Source organism: Myripristis murdjan, chromosome 2 (assembly GCF_902150065.1).
Source record: "Myripristis murdjan chromosome 2, fMyrMur1.1, whole genome shotgun sequence".
NCBI lineage: Eukaryota > Metazoa > Chordata > Actinopteri > Holocentriformes > Holocentridae > Myripristis > Myripristis murdjan.
Genome location: NC_043981.1, coordinates 17915197 through 17934859, shown reverse-complemented (window position 1 = coordinate 17934859; position 19663 = coordinate 17915197). Strand labels below are relative to the sequence as shown.

Sequence of the window (19663 nt, the reverse complement as noted above, 5' to 3'; positions counted from 1 at the left end):
GTCTTGAGCTGATTCCTCCCAGTCATCTGCATTTCAGTGTGCATAAAAACTGGAAGTTTCCTTTTTTAAGGTCTGTTGCAAAATATCTATATTTACCTGTTTTGCAGACAATGATATGAAATGAAAAAAAAAATTAAAGGCAGCAAAATATCATCCAACTCAAAGATTTGCTGTGAAATTTGTTGATGTGGTGGGAAAATAAGAGAGCACAACAAGTCCATGCACATGCCTATTTATTTCAGTGATAATTTACTGGAGTGAGTGCAGTCATCAAGAAAAAACAGGGTCTTTACGTTCACTGGTGCTGGGTGGATCTCCTCACTACAAACACTAAAGGGATCGAGTGACTTTAACAATCCACATTCCTCAGCCTCTTTTGTCCAATTTGTGTCTGGAAACCCAACTGTGGGGGGTCGATTCGTACAAACACCGCTTGTCTACGGCAAGCAAGAGGGGACACTTTTTGGAGAGGACGATGCAAAACGCAGCAGGTAAATGCAACCTTCGTTCTCGGGTCTGGTTCACAAATTGCACAAACTCCCCGCAGGAGGAGAGAAGAGACTGATGAACGCAGCTTCCGAGTGAAAACACGTGAACACTGACCGACCGGTTTGGTTAAAGGTAAAGCAAAGTGATACATTCGCCATTCCCTGCACTCCGAAAAACGACGTGACACTTTCAACACGGTCAAGATTCAGGTTTGGGTCAGGGCGCACATCACTTTTTTGTTTTATTTTTTATTTATTTTTTTTGTAAACACAAAACATGACGGCAACATGTGGTACCATTAAAATAAAGACGTGTTGAAAATGACACATCCTCTTTAAGAGTGTGTAATGTAAACAGAAGTTCACACACATCAACGCTGCGGTCACACTTGAGGCAAAGTCCATCCACTGCAAATGGGAATGATATTCAAGTCAATTCAACGTGATACAAGAGCTGAATAAGTTTATTCTACTGTCATACATGAACTTGAATGAGCCTGAAAGCGTAAAATCCTCCACTCTGCTGCTGCACCTAAACACATCGTTCCTGCCACTCAGATTTAAGTCAAATTAATTTCTTGACCCGGCAATCCCCTTAGGATTTGGAGTCTCACTCTTCGTTAATTTATTAATTATGGAAAGAAAAAACAATTATCCCCTTGTGGCCCGAGGCCGATCTGTCATCCAGTTTCCTTGGAAGTGTAATCGAGATATTTTGCTGACAAACAGGTGCAAACACCACCTCCTCAGCACAGGAGAGAGTTCAACTTAGAAAACCTCTGACCTGGACTCATTTATCCAACCATTTTCCATCATATTAAATTACAAAACTCACTGATCGCTTCACTTTACAGCTGCTTACACCTTGCCTGCCGGCCCGGGTCCAGCTCCCTTAACAAACTCAATTAAGCCCAAAATCACCTAAAGCATGTCTTTCTCAACATACTGACACTCTATCCATAATAAGACTTGTGCATATTTGATTTTCACTTGATCCATGACAAGTTCCACTAGTTATTTTTGCTCTTTTTCAGCTGCAGCCGGCTAACGAAAAGGACACAAAGCCCCAACCAAGGTGGCATCGCAAATGAAAGTCAAAGAATTTAGCTGGCTGTCATTTACATTTTTATGTTATTAATATGTCTAACTACAGCAGCAATCAGTCAGCACGAGATTGGTGCTCATTTTTGGAGTTTCCATCAACCTTTATCAAGTGTTTTTTGCAAGAAGTAAGCAGCTCTGTGGTGAAGAAACCGATGAGATTTAAATCAGAATCGATTAATATGAGAGAAAGTGATGGTGCAACAGGATCCAGGTCTAAAATGGCTGCAGTAAGGTCTTGACTCCTGCTCTTTACTTTATTTTCTGAGGTGTTTTCTCGTTAAAAAACATTTCATCAGCGCATTGAAGTTGCAGTGAAAATTTCGGTGGTAATACTACACTCGAAAGCCGCCCTGGAACAATTTCTCCTTAATCTGTTTGAGCTGTGGGATCTTTAAATGCTGCACGGCACAGTCCGCATGATAAATGAAGTGTTGATGTGTTTCTGTTGCTGCAGAGATCTGTGCACGGTCCCACTGCTAAAACATGAAAGTCTGCGGCTCTTGATGATAATATTACAACTTAATTTTTTCATTGCAGCTGACTGATGAAACGTTTCCATCCCAACATCACAGAATGCTGCCGAATAAATCCAAGATATCGCCGGTGTCAAATGAAAAACTCGCAATTAATAATCTAAATGATGTCCATGCTGTCGTTTAAAGGTGCATTATGCAAAATGCTGAGGCTCGAAAAGGTCGCTCATGAATTATGTGCTTATTTTAAGTTGCATCATCATCATTTTATTTACTTAAAACCTCAGAATACACATTAAGGGAGAAGAATATCTGGCTATACCAATTAACAACGAGGTAAAATGAGCAATGCTAAAAAGTAAAAGTTTAGGGATTGACAATGAGATATATAAATAAAACAATGAGAACAATCAATAAGAAAAAAAACGTCTAAAAGGTCCTGGTTTCAATTGATCATCCTCTCCAATTTTGCGTAGTGCACCTTTAAACTGTTTTTCTGTGAAAATCCCTCTAATTTTGGCTTCTAAACCCGGCCTGGGCCACACTGGATGAAGTAAAAATCGTCCGATGGTCACACTAAGAACGAGTATGGTTTTCACAGCAGCTGAAAAGACGAAAATTTTGAGATACGAGGTTGTCATTCTATTATCAGAGCATGCATTGCAATAGGTGGAGTGTCGCTGTCCTGTGAAAATCTCTTATCTCCAAAATGTCGACTTTTCAGGAGCTCAGTGAAGCAGCTTTCTTTTCACGCAGGTTTGAGTAGTTTCACCACGTTTTGAAGGGGTTAACGAGACCAAAGGTGAGAATTCATTTGCAGTGGATGAGCCTCCAGCAGAGGGCGCTGCACTTGGTGTGCCGGGGCGCTGAGTGCGATCAGGCTGTGCACCGACAGAAAATCACTACCGTTTTTCTTACTGATGTCTACAAAGTCAAAAACACTGCATGAGCAGGGAGAAACTGCTTAGTTGGCATATTCAGAACCCACTTTAAAAAAATAAAAACTAAAAAAAAAAAAAGAAGTCTGCTTTTCCTTAAAGGGCAAGTCCACCAAAAACTGATTTTCAGCTTGTTAGTGTGCAACAGTGACCATTTTCCTAAAAATTTCCAACAATGTCTTGTCTGTTGTCGCATGAGTTTGAAGTTCTTAAAATGAAAGAGAAAACCATGGTGTGACAACATTAAATTGAACTGCTTTGGATGGCTTAATCTGAACTTTGGGGGAAAAAAAAAAAAAAAGGGGTAATTTGCTTGATGCTTGGTTTACTTTCTTCCAGGCACGACACAGAATTTAAAGGATTTCACCTAGAGGGAAATGGGCGCGCAATGTCCTCAAACTTCCAAGCATTGATTTTTGATTTGACGGATTTCATGCAGAGCAGATTTGCAGGCTGATCTGCATTTCTACAATCCTCCAGCCTTTTTATTTATTTTTTTTTTTACATTTAATATACACCATTTATAACCCGTTTTGGTTTCAGTCGATTTGCTCTGGTATTGAATTTATGCCCTTAGTGCTCTTTGTTTGGAGCATTTTATCAAGTCTGAATCAGAATACTTTCAAGTCACTTATCGAAACTTCCTTGGGGTAAAAAGGAAACAAACGTCAGCGCTTATACATCCCACTTTTGCACCCCTCCTTAATCGACAGGACTGTGCCACAGGTATTGCAATTTGCCAGACTCTCGTTTAATTTTGCAAAGTGCGCACTCGCTTTCAAGCGCTTGCGTGCGCTGGGGTTGCAAGCTCACGACATCACCAGGGGAGGCAGGGAATCGAAAAGAGGATTCATTTTGAAGCATTTTCAAACAAGTACAGGGACATAACGGGCTATTTCAGATGATGCAATCCACTAAAAACAGCAGGAAACATTCAGTCTAGAAAATGTCTTCTGTTGCACAACGAGCTAAAAGTGAGTTTTGGCCCTTTTCTCCAAACAAGCTACTGTGGCAGTCGGTATGCGCCGTGGCATGCAGCCTCTGCTTTAGGCTTCCTGTCGCATTGAATGATCGTATTCAGCCCCAAAGCCGAGATGCACACACACACACACACACACAGAGGCGCATACACACACCGCCAACATCCCTTCAGAGCGCAGAAGCCCTTGATGAACACCAACAACATTTCACATCACTGTAATCATCACAATTCATGAGCACAAACACCTTAAAAACCAACTACCTCGATCTTCATACAACCAGGGTGGGAAATTAACACCGGCCACCAGACGAATGCAGGCGTCCTTTTGGAGTTTGGAGTCAGATTAGCAAAGAAAAAGTAAAAATCTGATGCGCCTGTGAGGCCTGTGGACCCGAAATATTAGTTTCCTGCCCTGCAAACAACATGTCTTTCAAATCGAGAACGACAATTACAAAAAAACAAATATTTATGTATATATATATATATGTATAATACTGCGAGCGTGGACAGATCTACTAAAACCCCGTGTGGATTCCTTCAAAATGAAAGCAAATAATAAATAGAGAAGACAGTACCGTTGCATAAACATGAGTACAAAAACTAACAGTCAGTGGATGTACGATAAACGCGAGTGGATCCGAGGGAGGTGGGGGGGCGGGATGGCGTGTTCGTGGGTTTTTGCGACCGGTGTTTGGACGACAGCGGCGACGCCCTCCCTCGCAGCGAGGAGCCGTCCGAGTCACTCCAGGTCGTCCACGTCCTCCGTCGCGATGGTGCTGGTCTGTTCCGATGTCACGCCTGCAACAGACACGTCGACGTTTTGAGAAATGACACCTGCAACCGACGATTACACTCATTAATTTATTCATTAATCTAGTATTTGATTTACTATTTAATCTGTCAATTTCCTGATTAATCAAGAAGTCACTTTGTGTATAAAGTGTGAAAAATAAAGAGAAGTGAAAACCCAAAACCCAAAGTGATGTCCTCAAAAGTCTTCCTTAGTCTGACCAGCCGCCAAAAAACAAAACCAAATAGTTGTAATTTTATACCATGAATGGAGAAAAGGAAGACAATCTTAGCATCTAAGTGAAGCTAAACTATGTTGATTTACAGATTATCATAACAGATTCATTTTCTGTCAATCAACTAATCGATTGCCTCGTCATTTCATCAGTAGTGGATCTAATCACCCGAACGGTGTGGGATTCTGTGTGGAAGCACTAAAGTCACCCTAACTTTGGTGCTTCCACTGGTGGTGACATTGTCTGAAATGTAGAGTCAAGGGATGCACGATATGGGATTTTTTTTCCCCGATATCCGATATGCCGATATTTTCAAGCTCCAGATCCAGAACTGCCAATCTCTGTACATTTTATTTCAAGCAAAACTGGACGATTCATCCAACTGAAATGGGTTTAGATGATTGTCTGCCCAAGATGATCCTACCAACAGCCACAACCGGGGTAGATTTGACCCATTTCACATGTCATATCGGCACAAATTTCCATTTCAGGACGATGCTGATTTTTTATTCTAAAGCTGATATGGGCCGATATCGATGATGTATCGATATTATCGTGCATCCCTAGCAGACTCCGCTGTCAGTGCATTGACTGGTGTCCAAGCTGATGTTCTGGGGATTTCTCACCATGAATGACATCTGGCAGTCTGTAGTCAGCCTGGGGACGAGGAGGGTGCACAAATTAACGAATCTGCAAACCTCCCCAGCTCATGTCTCTTCAACCGGCTCCATGACCCACCAACAACAACCAAGCGCTGGTTCGAAGCTGGTTCAACCTGGGAACGTTCTACGTTTCCATGGGCCAGAGCTCATTATGCCACTGTACATCTCCGCTATCAATCTTTAACAGACAGGCGTATTTGCTGCCACTGTCCCGGTGCAGAAAAACAGGGACCATCCACTGCGCTCGCGTGAGGAAAAACACTGTAAAAAGTGTCAGAGTCTGGTATAATCTTTCAACAAGCGAGGGTTAAAACTGGCTGGTTTGATAGCCTGATGCTTCAGGATTGTTATATTGATATTTTACAGTATTTAGCGGGGTCTCGACTCAGCTGTTAGAAAACTGATCGATAATCCAGCCCCAAGCCCAAAGACATAAGTTGGTGTTCTTTTGTTTCTCTTTAAAGATTATTTTTTGGGTATTTCTGCTTTATTAGACAGTCACAGTGGAGAGAGACAAGAAGGACAGGGTAGAGATAGGAGATGGCATGCAGCAAAAGGTCTGGGCCGGATTCAAACCCAGACTGCCGTGGCTTAGATGTTGTATAACATGGTACGTGCTCTACCCGGTGAGCCACCAGGGCGCCCTAGAAATAAGCGGGTCTTTTTTGGTTCTTTGTTGTCGACCAGAAAACAGTTGGTGCCGCTGTGGAAGCAGTTTTCCTGGCCGAGAGACAGTTCTTTGGCTGTCCAAGCGCCAAGAACTGGCACGAGATTAGGCACTGGTGCTGGTTTGGCTTGGTGAAAAAAGGGTGCATGTTGTCTTTACAATCGGGGAATTCAACTACAAAACATGGACCAAGTACAAAGCAGCCAAGTGGATCTTGCATCTTTTTTTGGGGGGAGCGTGGCTATGCTGCTGACCTTGTGTTTCACCACATCGTGAACTAAAACTTTTTCTCCTCAGGGACACAATTTAGTTTACCGACGAATAAAAGAAATCTCTTTAACAACCTGTTTTTCCAAAGTGCTATGAAGGCCCCAAATGAAATGAGAGCCACACCAAAGTCGACATTCATGAGATTTTGCTGCAGCTTTTTTGCACAGGAGAGGCCAGTCTCCTGCACACTGGAAGATGGTTTATTTCTGGACTCTGAACCACAACCCAAAGGGAAACTTTGCACATCTCTTCCATGAGACGGAGCGTAGGAGGCAGGTGGTGTGGATCACAAGTTACAACAAAACATTTATTTTGCATCTATTTCCCGGTGCAAAATAGAAGTATTATAGCAAGTGACACAGTGTGCAGGATTCCTCTCGTAACATTTGAATACTGCACATTGCATTTACTTTTAAACTGAACTTCTTGGACTCCTTCAGACCTCCTTTTTCTATGCAACATATGTATTTCTTACATTTGTAATGACTTGTCTTTAATGGTGACATCAAAAACAAAATTACCACATTGTGGACAATATAGTTTCTGTATTTTGATGTATGTGTAGTTACATTTTTAGCAAGCTGCGTGTGAAATACAGCAGCAGCTTCTGCGGTTGACCTGGAGATATTGCGATATGATTCACTGTTTTGATATTTTTGGAATTATCTTTTTTATATCATAATTTTCATTTTCACAGATGAAGCTATTGTGATTTTTGCTGTGGCCGGTACCAAACTGACAAACAGACAATTTTACCTTACCTTTTCCACACATTTTACCTTTATCAGGAAATCTCAGCTCATGCGATTTGGGTATCGTGATTTCAATAATATAGTTTGGAGCCACAGAGGTCATTTTACTGCAAAAGTATTGATTTTTTTTTTTTTTTTTTATATTGCAACCAGCCCACCAACGTTCTCCCGGTCGTACTTGAGGCATCGTCGTCGTTGGGTGACTTCTTCTCGTCCTCCACGTAGCCGAAACTCAGCAGCTTGGACATGCTGACCGGAGGAGCCTTCTTGTCGTAAGACCTGAGGAGACGACAGAAAGCAACAGGCACTTAAACAGGGAACACAAGAATCCCAATCCCAATCCCAATCCCTTCATCAAAGGTATTTAATCTCAACACATTAATGGGATGGCCGTAGCTCTGCCTCGTCGAGGTTTCATACTCACGTTCTCTTGTATTTGTTGGCCTCGGCTATGGTCAGAGCCTCCAGGCTCATGGCAGCACCGTCTGGGGACATCTGCGGGTCAGGAGGTTTAAAAGTGAGTCAGGTCAAGTTTGTTTGCCTTAATCTGAAGTTACAGTGTCAAGAGGCTCCACAACGCCCACATGATGGAAACGAGACGATGGAGGAGATGAATGGAGGTGAAGCGTGGGAATGCGGCTGACCTCTGCTGCTCTGCTGCATTAACACCGACTGACTGATCAATTTACTGCACAAAAAAATTCAAATAATAAATGCACCAACTTTGGGACAAGCACAACACAAAGAGCCTTCAGAGCTCGTTAAGACGATAATTAACAAGGCGGTAAAGTGTGAAAACATGCCATAGAGCCAACAGGATCTCCTACAGGCCAAGTTAAAGTGCAGCTGTTACTGCAAATCATGGCTAATCTGTTACTTCTGGGGTTGCAAGGGGATGGAAAATGTCCAATATATTTATATATAACTTTCCACGGGAATTACATGAATTTGCATAAAATAACAAGAAATTTGGGTTAATTTCTACAAATTGTATCACATAAAAACATAAATATAAACATTTTGTTTTGTCATAAGCAGACATGAACGCAAGGTAATACAAATTTTAACTTTTGACTTGGATTTTTTATGAGTAGAACTTGAATTCTTTTATTGGACAAAAAAATAATTGTGAATAAAATAAAAATATTTCCTAAAAAACGAAAGCATTTCCTTTCAAGAAACATGATGGAGGACTGCACAGTGCCGGGTGGAAATTAAATCTGGTCGTTTTAATCCAGATTATGCTGCAAAATGTGTATTTTTTTCCAACTACATTTAAGTTTCCTTTTACACACTAACCTGCAATTTTGCAAATTTCCCGTTAATTCCAATGGAAAGTTTCAAACTTTGAAAATTCACCATTTTTGAACCATGCTTCTAAGTCGTGCATGAATACATTTTGCTGGAGATGTCAAGTTCAAAACGAGGATCAAACTGTTTCGACACGAGGCATCGCCTCCTGTTCTGGAGCGAGTTTGTCTTAAATCTGTGGTGCACAGCCCCGTGGTGGTCCGTGATGGTACTGCAGGTGGTTCCTGTCCAAGCATGCGTTCAATAAGGGAATTTGAATGTGGGAAGCTTTTATTTTTTTCTTTTCTGACACACATTTCCATTTAAAACTTATGAATTATTATTCATTCAAATGCATAAAATTTAAAAAAGTCAAGGTGACTTCTCTAGGTGATGACTATAAATATCCACTGTCCACTTTACTGTTAAACAGAAAATTGGCAGCTTCTTTCAGCAGCGTTGAGGCAGGACATTTGAAACGTCTCAAGCCACTGTTTTGAAAAAGTTTTGAACGTGACATCTCGACATCTTACAGCAAACTCCATTAGCTGAGATGAAAACACAAAGAAGGAAAACAAAACAAAACCAGTGAATGAAATGACACAAGCATGTTGACTTTACGTCAAGCAACAAAAAAAACCCCAAAAGAAATGCAGTGTTTTTCTGCTTTAATAAGAAGATAATTATAATTATGTCATAATTCTGAGAAAATTATCTGACTGATTCAAAAAAGCAGACTTGAATTTTTTCCATGATTTTTTTTTTCTTGGAATTCTGAGATTGTTATGTCGTTAATTCAGAAAAAAAAAAAAAAAGATTTTTTTTTCTAAGTGAATGTATTTTGGTGCCGTATGAAACAGCGATCAGTCTCAGCAAAACATTTGGTGAAACTTCAGATGAGAGTTAGTCATGTGATGGAAAACGTTTTAAGAAACGAGCTTCACCCAACTAGCAGCTCCACACATAATGTCAGTTCATGCCTGCTGGTCAAGCTCGAAAACACGACAATGCATTTAAAAGCAGACGTTTTGTGAAGATTATTAAGATTTTAATCTGGTATACAGTTTGTGTAAGCACTGCCTGCCCTAAATATTACATTTATACGTGAAGCTGTACGTTTTATTTGAGGATTTTATCCATAAATTCGACTTATGTGATGAAGTTAATGAGTCTTGAAAAGGATGTCAAAACACAGCTGTATTATTGCTTCTGTAGACTTTCTTGGGCTGCGTCATTAATCTGCTTTCCTGGCCAGAAGTTTCATCTTAATCAGGCATCTCAGTAAAATACATAAACATAAATATATAAATATATAAATGATTTGATCTTCAAGTTATTTTGATATGAGAACAAAAGGATATTTTATGATTAATGTATTTTTAATGATTTTCCGGTCTTCTCAAAGCCTCATATTGTGTTTCCCTGAACCAATTACAGCCGTTTGAACTGAAAATCAAAGCACGGACAAAAACGAAATCCCATTTCTGCCACCATCACGAAAATGACGATGAATCAAACTCAAATAATGATGAGGCAAAAAAAAAAAAAAAGAGAAAAGAATGAGGCTGATGGGCAAAAGGATAACTGAATCATGAAGTGATGGAGGAAATCGACATGGTGTGACCGGCCGGGTCCATTCACCTTCTCTTTGCCCTGGGAAAAACTATCGGTCTCTCTTTCCCAGGACGAACAGTTATCGGTGCCGAACGGCGCGGCCAGCGGCTGCCGGGCCGCCCGCTGCTGGCCGTCCGGAGACATCGCCTTGCTGCCGCTGGAAGCACAAAACCACGTGACACACAGGGGGAGGGTTAACCGCCACAACACAGGACGGGACATCTGGCCTCTTCTGTTTGTTTTTTTAAAACCTCCTTCACTGCTAAAACTCATTTATTTCTCCATCACGTACACCTGGGAAACGTCTTGACCATAACTGCTTTGTTCTAGGTCTGTTGGGCTTATTTTTCATATTTTTGTTTATTTTTTAATGTATTTTTATGTATATGTTTTCCTTATTAATATAATTTGTTACTTATTGTTTTATTTTCATTAATTATTTTTTATGCCCTTGAAACAGTTCAGATTAGAGCTACGACTTTGACTGATTAATTGTTTTTGAGTCATTTTTAAAAGGGAAATTTCCAAATTCCCTGTTTCCTGCTTCTCAAATGTCAATACTGTCTGGTTTCTATGACGGAAAACTAAATATCATTGGGTTGTGGACAAAACGAGACATTTGAGGACGCGGCAAACGGCGATCAACATTTTTTAACCATTTTGTGGCCCAAACTAAGCGATGAATTAATCGACAGCTGCAGCTCTCGTTCAGTTGTTTGAGAAACTTTTCAGAAATCGTCTGTTCTTCTGCCCTCCACACTGAAAAGGTGAAGTTAGGATCAGGTGTGTTAAAGCAGAGAGAGTAGAAAAACACATGCTCATGCTTCACATGCTTGAAAGCTCACCAGACTGTAAGGATTTATTTTATTGAGCCCAAAAAACAAAGATATAAATCACTTCTTGTCCTGTAAAATTCTGGATTTTCTCAAATTTCCTCTCATTTTTTTGATGTTAAATTATTTTCTTGCTTTGTATTTTTACTGGAACCTGATTTTTTTGGTTTTATCATGTAATTGTCCTTTTGAAATGACGAATTACAGAGTGTCAAAGAGTAGAAACGCCTGCCAAACTTTATTCTCCGGGTAGATCTGTTGACTGTGATCTTTACGTTTCCTTCACCAGTTTCTGTACAGAATCTGAGGAGCGCTTCAGAGTCTGCCTCGTGGAAATCCTCCGGGAGTTTTCCTACTCTAAAAACTTAGGAACGAGTGCCGTCTCTCGCAGCTTTTTAGACGCCGCAGTCGCTGTTTTGTTTCCTGACATTTTTCCTCTCCTCTTTTTCTCTGCAAATCATCAGCATGCGGGCCGACACATCAAGGCATCGCCATGAAGTTCCCGTTTGCACGATGATGGGAAATCACTACCGATGGTGCAAAACCTCACACTTGCGCTGGATTCTGCTTTACATTTTGCATAATTAATCATAAACTTCACAATTTTGCTCATGGAGGTAAAACTACTGGACGCCACGACAGCCTAAAACCAATCCTGGAATAATCTCATGTTGATTTCCAAAGGAACTTTTCAGCTGGAAATCGTTTTGCAAATCACAATAAAGTTTTTGCAACAGAGAAAAAAACTCATCTATTTAGTCTTAAAGCGCACAGCATCACTTCTGTGCTGAATGGATTTCATGACCCTTGGGTTCGTGAAACTTGGTACCAACCCCCCCGATTGTCACCCACAGGCGCGAGCGAGGAAACTGGCTTTCTTATCTCCGTTCCTGGAAAACTTTCCGGAGCAGAAAGAGAAGAGGGAGGGGTGGGACCGGCTGAATTCAAACGCACCGCTCGCCGCCTGTCCAACAGCCTCCGTACGCAATTTTATCTCCGTGGTGCTTATCTTTAATAAATGCTCTTTTTTTCCTGTTGGAAGTGGCTCCCCCACCTTGTTACTCCAGTATTTTGCTGCCTAAGGAACACCAGTTAGTTTTTTTTTTTTTAATATTTAAACACACATCAAAGCTTCTTCAACATGCAGGATTTTATTGTGTGTGTGTGTGTGTCGATGCGTGTGTGTGTGTGTGTGTACCTGTTCTCGGTGCCGCCGAACCACGCAGGCGGATTGTAGGGTGTCTTCGGTTTGGCCTCGACATCGACGTCGTGGCTCAACAAACCTGGTGAAGGACAAACACACCTTCATCACACACACACACTTTCCTCTCTGACTCCTGCTGACGCCACATTTTGTAATTAATTACTCTCTGAAATGTAGTAACTTTTCCCTTCATTTTGTACCAATACATGCATTCTGTAATAAAAACCTTGAATATATATATTATATAATCCAATAATTATATAATATTTTTTCTGATGAATATGTAATAACTGGCTATTTTAGTGCAATATTATATAATGGACTGAAATAATTGAAATAATGGACTAAAAAAAAAGCACACCCTCGATTTGTGCAATAACAGCCTCTTTATGTGTTAAATTATCACAAAATGTGAAAAAAATCAGATTATTACATTTTGTGTCCCAAGGTTTTTATTATAAAATGCCGATGTTATAATAAAATGAAGGAGAACCCAAACCTGAAATGCTGCAAAAACAGTTTTACAACTCAAGTAGTCCTAACTTTACCAGTAATGAATGTTTTGTCATTACCAGGAGTGTAACAATCCATCGATCTGGATCTCCAATATCACTGACGCAAAGTGAAAAGATCAATCCATATCATTTCTAAGGAAACGCTACGCCTTTATTTTGAAATTCCCATGCCACGTCCGTGTGGTCATTTCTGTCTAAGCGTCTGTCCTTCAAACTGCATGGGAAATTTACTCCCCTCTCAGGAATAAATCAGCAGGATACAACATTATATTAATCCCCTGGACAATAAATTAAGTATTTGCTGTTATGACACAAGTCTGCAACAATACCATATGATTCAATTCAGGAGCCGGAGACTGAAATGAGACGGCTTCTGCTTTAAGTGCTATATTGAAGTTAGTTATTTTCTGTTTTACTTGCACAGTTTCTGGAGTAGCTGCAATCCCATTTCACTGCTGCTATACAAATAAACCTCTTGAATCTTAGCTAGCGTCACCATGTTTCCTTAGTATTTTATCTCGTACTGGCACTCTTTGCATGTGGCATGTGATTTCATTCATATTTCCACAATGCTGATTTATTCCCGAGAGGAGAGGAGACTTCTTTTTTTGCCCTTATCTGCCTGACACTGGCACTAAGATGACGTTATGGATCGATATTCTCACTCTTTATCTGCGATATTAGGTTGGTCATCGTTAGATCGATATCGATACAGATCGACACAAAGCTGGTTGAAAAACTGTCAAGTATTCCTTTATCAATTTCCAAGCGCGTCCTGAGGAGAATGAGAGAGGAGAAGATGTTTTTTTGCTCGTCTGACGAACAGAAACCAACACAAATAAACAAATTCTGGCAGTTTTATGACATACATGAATGAAAAAAGGGTCCACCGATGACTGAAATTTCAATGCTGTGTCAAATAACTCAATTAAGTCATTAATGAATGTTGTAAATGTTCGATACTTTGACCGAATGTTACCGTACGAGCTGAAACTTCACGGCGGCGCGGATGTAAACTGGGGCGGCAAAAATGAAGAGAGAGAGGAGCAGACAGGGCGGCAGGCTGGCTTCTCAGCGGACGGCAGATGGAGTTAAACAGCAGAAAATATCCGACAGCATCTAAAACTCCACCGCAGGAGCCGGATCCCGGTCCAGCCTCGCCGGCCGACGAGCTGCTGCCAGGAGCCGAACGCGGGTCCAAAAACAAACCACATCAAGAGCCGCCGGAGCCCGCCTGGTCGCACGGCGCTTCGTACCGCTCAATCTTTCTGTCTTAAGACCCCAACTGGAATCAAAGATGAAAAAAAAAAAAAAATCCTCGTGTGTCTGGAGAAATATTTGCCGGCATGAAATCAGCAGTGACTGTTGAAAATGAGTGAACTTAGCAGGCATCTTGATCCATTCACTTACAAAACTGCAGCGTTTCACAGGAAGCGATCGTTAAGTTTCCCCAAAAGAGCCGCGCGGCGTTTTGGAGCGAGGCCCCCCTCTCTTTCATGTCCAGGGTTATTACGGGCGCTGATAAGCCACTTGTTCCAGATCTGCATTTCAAAGAGTCGAGCCACTCGTGTCGAGATCAAACAAATCAGCCGGGCCGCTTCTCATTCTCACAAGAAGAAAAAAAAAAAAAAAACGTGCCGGCGTCCGCTGCTGCTGCACAGACACAGCCGCCGCCGCCGCGACAACGCCGCCACCGCCGATACTGCCGCCACAGAGAGAGACTACAGTCTGACTGGACCGCATGAGGACAAGAGTGAGTGATCAAATACAAGACAGAGAGACAGAAAGAAACAAAGAAAGATACAAAGAAACAAAAACAAACACACAAAAAAAGGATGAAAGAAACAAAAACAAAAAAGAAACAAGCAGTGAAAGAAAGAAACAAAGAAACGAAGACAGAAAGACAGAAACAGACTGAAACAAAGGAAGATACAAAGAAAAAGGAAGAAAGAAAAAGAGACAAAAGAAGAAACGAGGACAAAGAAGGACAAATATGAAGCCAGAAAGAAAGAAAGAAAAAAATATCAAGACAGGGAGAAACAAAAAAAGAAAGAAAAGGAAAAGAAAATGATGAAAAAATAAGACAAAAGACAAAGAAACAAAGACAGAAATACAAAGACAGACATGAAAGAAAGACAGAAAGAAAGAAAGACAGAAAGAAAGAAAGAAAGAAAGGAAGAAAGAAAGAAAGAAAGACAGCAGAATTTAATGCCCATTTCGGTGGTGGTGGTTGATGAAGTTCAGATTATGTCCTAAACCAAAGGGATTATAATCTATGAAGGCCTTTCTCAGTTCAGATCTTGTGCAGTAATCCCCGAGGATGTTCCTGTAGGCCCGCCACGAACACAAAACTTTATTTAAAACTCTCTATCAGACAGGGACCTCGGGGTGTGAGAGGCCGATACACACACGCACACGCACACGCACGCACACACACACACACACACGTTTGTTTCAAAATAAAAGCGCACCTTTCTGTCCGCCCTGCTTGGCGAGCTTCACGTAGTCTGAGTCCGTCTCGAAGATGCCGACGCGGCGGCCGCTGTGCCGCTCCACCGGGGCGCTGTCGTCGGCGCTCGGGGACAAACCGGGGATCTGGGAGGTCGGCCCGACCACGCCGTTCGACCTCGCCCCAGCCTTGATGCCTTCAGGGACACCGGGAATTATATTAAAAATAAAAAAATAACTAAAACCCAAACTCTGTCCGACAAAAACAGGCAGCGAGGTTTCTGATTTCTGTTTTTCCATCGATGTGATTTTGTTCCATCTCAATTTCTGACAAGAGCAAACTGAGCAAGAACTTCATCAAACAACTTTTATTTTGAAGAGTACAGGAATAAACATCTCAAAAACCACAACTGGAGAACAACTGCAGAGTAATTTTAGTGAGTGTTTCTTACCATTGTTAATATTTTTAATTACTGCTGCCTATTTACTACTCATGATTTTAAATATAAAATATTAGCATTTATTTATAATTTTTTTTATTGCTGATTATATTATTTGTTCATTTATTTATTATTCATATTATATTTTAATTTTATTTTATTTATTTATTTTATTTTTCATTTTCATTACAGGTTTCCAGACACAAGGAGATCAAATCTCAGACGCAGACGCTTCCCGACCAGAAGCGTCAGACGGCGTGGAAAAGTTCTCCCTTTGAGCGACCTAAAACGCCTTTTGCATGTGGATGAGAGGCCAAAACGTAAAGGAAAATGTTTGTGTGGACAAAGTGCGGACGAGGTCTAAAATGAAACTCACCGCCAGGTTTGGTCCTCCGGTGGTTTGGCACGGCAGCGCTCATCTCAGCTGAAGATTCAACACAATCTGGTCCAAAGAAGAAGAAATGAAGAGGAAGAGTTTGAAAGCTGTTTGGTGCACAGTTCCAAAACACAGAGAGGGATTTAAGGCGTCCAAATCGACATGCAACACAATCACCAGTGGAGCAGATGACCAGTTACACAAAACTTTATGACAGCAACTGAAGATATTTTATTTTGGAGCCAAAGTTTGATGCTTTATGATTAATTACATCATCCATCTCCATCTTTTGGTGCAAAACCTGATTAAACACTCATTAGCGCACAATTTTAACTTTAGGCGAGAGAGCTGTGCTGTGTTTGACTGCAAAAAAAAGTGACAAAATCTGCTATTTTAAAAAACACCCTCCATAAATTTGCTCACACTTGGTATTTCTGAAATAAAAAGTAAAGTACTGTTGGCATATCTCATATTTAAGACACTGAATAGCTTTCATAAGGCCCTAAATCTGAGGTTTTTCCACCATTTATACTCTAAAGTACCATTTTTAATTCTAACAACTATGAATTGGCTCGAGGGCTTGTTTTACACCGTTCAAGTGAAAGGATATAGCCAAGCGGGTGGGTTCAATTACACACTGTATTACTGGAGACACAGTCGCGGAGACAGATCCTTAAATCTCCTCCAAACCAGGGCACAGCCAGGATGTCTTCTCACCAGTTTTATTTTGGAGATGTGGACACCATACACAACTTTAAACTGTATTAAAGAGTGGAGGTGCCCACCTTCTGCTAATCCCATGCAGTTTGGGCCACAAACCCTGCAGTCCACATGTGTTCTTGTGGCCTGTTGTAAAATGGTGTGTTTGTGCAGACTGGGGCCTAAACAGTCTTGGAGCTGCATCAGTTGGCTTTGACTGGAAAGCTGAGACTCTTGTGGATTCAATGAGCCACATTTGATTCATGTGTGATGATGTTCGGCCCCATAGCAGCCACTTCACTGGAGTGACGTCACTGTATAAAATGACCTCTAGTGACCTCTGGGAAAATCACAGCCTCATCAAACTTTACAACCACAAACTAGAGGAGGATTCAAAAAAATAAAATCACAATAAATCAGAACATCGAATCGCACCTAAGTATCGTGACAGTATCGAATCAGGAGATGAGCATCATATCCCAGCCCTAGCTTCCAGTAAGCAAGCTGTCTGTGGGCTTATCATCCTCATTTATGCCAAATTATGAGCTGCAGGCACAAAAAGATGGTCAGCTGATGGTCAGAGCGCTCAAAAAGCAGAAAAAATTATCAAATTTGCCTTCAGGGATGAATAAAGTATCTCTGAATCTGATTGCGGAGGGGGTCTGGAGACTGAAATATTTTCTAAATTGAACCCATGTTCTTCGGGAACGACCTATGACTGAGTTGGTGGTCAACAGGCTGGGGGGTCAGATGTGACGCAGCACTTATTACTGCCAGGCAGGAGGTACAGCACAGCCTCTGTCCTGCTCTGAATGAGTGTGTTTGTTATCATTTGTGCCAGTGTGTGCCTGAATCACTGTGTGAGCTCTGCTGACACATTTCTGGACATTTATTGTACAGCGCAGTTTCACTGACTGTGGCTGATTGAGGCTCTGAGTTACATTTTATATTCCTGATGTGTGTAAAGACAGAAAACAGCTTCAGTACCAGCGACACACTACGACCCAGCAGTGTGTTGAACTCAGTATGACACAGAGATTCATTTTTGGGCAGCAGGTTGTCTGGGTCACACCCTCATCACGATATTCTTTTCATCACACACCAAACTCCTTTCAAATTTCTGATAGTTTTTTTTACTGATGTGCTTGTTTACAAAAATATACATGATTCACAAAGTTATTTTCTTCCTGTTCTGGATCAATAAGGGTCACCCTTCAATATCATCAATAAAATTTTGACTATCAGTGCAGGCTCACTCATTACCTGTTCCCACCACAGAGGGCAGCAGCGAGCAGCAAAAACCAGTTACAGACACTGACATTTCAGCTTAACTCTGCTCTTTGGTGCATAATCTGTATGCAGAACTTACCACAGGACCAAAATATTAACAATGGTTCTTAACTCATGTTCAAAGAGACAGTTTTGGTAGTTTTTGGCAAAATTTCTTGTAAATTTCAGAATCAGAATCAGAAAAATGCTTCTCTGATCCCTGAGGGGGAAACCGGGGAAAAATTCTCAAGAGAAAAATTAAATGATAAGACATAGAAAAGGCAATAAGAAATTCCAAAAATGTGCACTAGATATTTGTTTAAAAAAAAAAAATGTGTACAGTATGTATAAACATGTGCAATAATTCCACTTGTGCATTAATCACAGTTGTAAAAAAAAAAAAAAAAAAAAAAAAAAGTATTATGTTAGTATTATGTATCATGCAAAAGTAGGATTACGTCTAAATATATGCATTAATCCCACAAAATATTACAACATTAAATATTGAGCATATGTAAACAGTATATTAGTATATCTTACCATACATTTATATATATATACATACTGGGATACTGCACTGTTGAACTGATGTAAAGTCCGACACATTTATTGTTTATTGTACAAATGGATCTGCATTAGCTGCAAGCAAGGTAGCAACTATTCTTCCTTGAGTCTAAATATAAAACTTATGAGTTATATATGATTATTAAGTTATTAAATTAATTACTGTATAAATTATTAGACCTTTAAATACTTTTAAAGATTTTTTTTTTTTTGCTGATTTCCTGCTCATTTTATTGTATTTTAAAGTAATTTTTGTTTATTCTCTTTCCTTTTTAGCTAATCTTCTGATCATTTTTATAATATTTTTAATTTCTCGCCAATTTGCTCATCACCAACAAAAATAATTTTGCCTGTGTTTCTGGAGATAATTTTTTTGATTTTTTTTTCTCACGTCAGTAAAGGTTATTAAACCGATTAATCCTAAATAAAATACTAATTCCTCTCAGGTGCACCGGCCGAGCAGCCGCAGCCCGTCCTGTAATCAGCCCACAGAGCAGCAGCTGTGCGGGGGACGCGGACCAACCCACGGCTGGAAAGTTGTGGTTTAACACTGTGCGTCCCGTTTGGCTTCCATAAAATAACATCCACCACATGCACAAGCCAAACCAAGACGTTTTCCCCCAGTTTCCCGGCGACATAAAGACTCTTAACCAGAAAACAAAGCGATGCTAATGAAGCTAGCCGCCTGTGCAGCTAACGTTAGCTTCGCGTTAGCTCTCCGTCGCTAACCCCGCTGTGCGCTGCGCAAACGTGACTGTGTGGGTCAATAAAGATGTCGATTAGTAAAATCATGCAGACTGGTCGGGTATCTTACATTATCTGTTATTCTTTCTGTGGTTGTTTTGAGGGGGCTGGGTCAACGGGTTGGCTGCCGTGGGCTTCTTCTTATTGTAGGCTTGACGCACAGACTTCCTGTAGCATGTCCGGCTAACTTCCGGTGGGGGAGTCCTGAGGCACAGTCAAAGATCGTGTATGTTGGACAAACACATCACTCGGTAGTTTGGGAGGAAAAAAACTGGTGTCCTAATAATAAAAGTGGTGTCATTAACT

At 40.8% G+C, this 19663-nt stretch overlaps 1 protein-coding gene across 4 annotated transcripts; it reads right to left on the bottom strand.

Moving 5' to 3' along the window:
- Nucleotides 1-216: 216 nt before the first annotated feature.
- Nucleotides 217-19521, bottom strand: c2h7orf57 (chromosome 2 C7orf57 homolog). Of its 4 annotated transcripts, XM_030069787.1 has the most exons (9): nucleotides 19428-19521; nucleotides 16082-16147; nucleotides 15289-15462; nucleotides 12297-12381; nucleotides 10293-10422; nucleotides 7786-7856; nucleotides 7540-7640; nucleotides 5637-5667; nucleotides 217-4783 (listed from the first exon to the last, which is right to left on the bottom strand). In XM_030069787.1, exons 2-8 carry the CDS (start codon nucleotides 16122-16124, stop codon nucleotides 5663-5665), a joined length of 609 nt encoding a protein of 202 aa, XP_029925647.1. In that variant the 5' UTR covers nucleotides 16125-16147; nucleotides 19428-19521; the 3' UTR covers nucleotides 217-4783; nucleotides 5637-5662. The 4 variants fall into 4 exon arrangements, with proteins under 4 accessions (XP_029925647.1, XP_029925630.1, XP_029925639.1 ...); XM_030069770.1 differs by lacking the exon at nucleotides 5637-5667; XM_030069779.1 differs by lacking the exon at nucleotides 5637-5667 and having other exon boundaries at nucleotides 4728-4783; nucleotides 7520-7640.
- Between the last annotated feature and the right edge of the window lie 142 nt (nucleotides 19522-19663).

Excerpts from the sequence above, each read along its gene's own strand:
- c2h7orf57 (XM_030069761.1), bottom strand. The coding sequence starts at position 16,124 with ATGAGCGCTGCCGTGCCAAACCACCGGAGGACCAAACCTGGCG. Across the intron at positions 7,857-10,292 it reads TTTCCCAGGGCAAAGAGAAG|ATGTCCCCAGACGGTGCTGC; the intron begins GTGAATGGACCC and ends CCTGACCCGCAG. Across the intron at positions 7,641-7,785 it reads GCCAACAAATACAAGAGAAC|GTCTTACGACAAGAAGGCTC; the intron begins GTGAGTATGAAA and ends TCGTCTCCTCAG.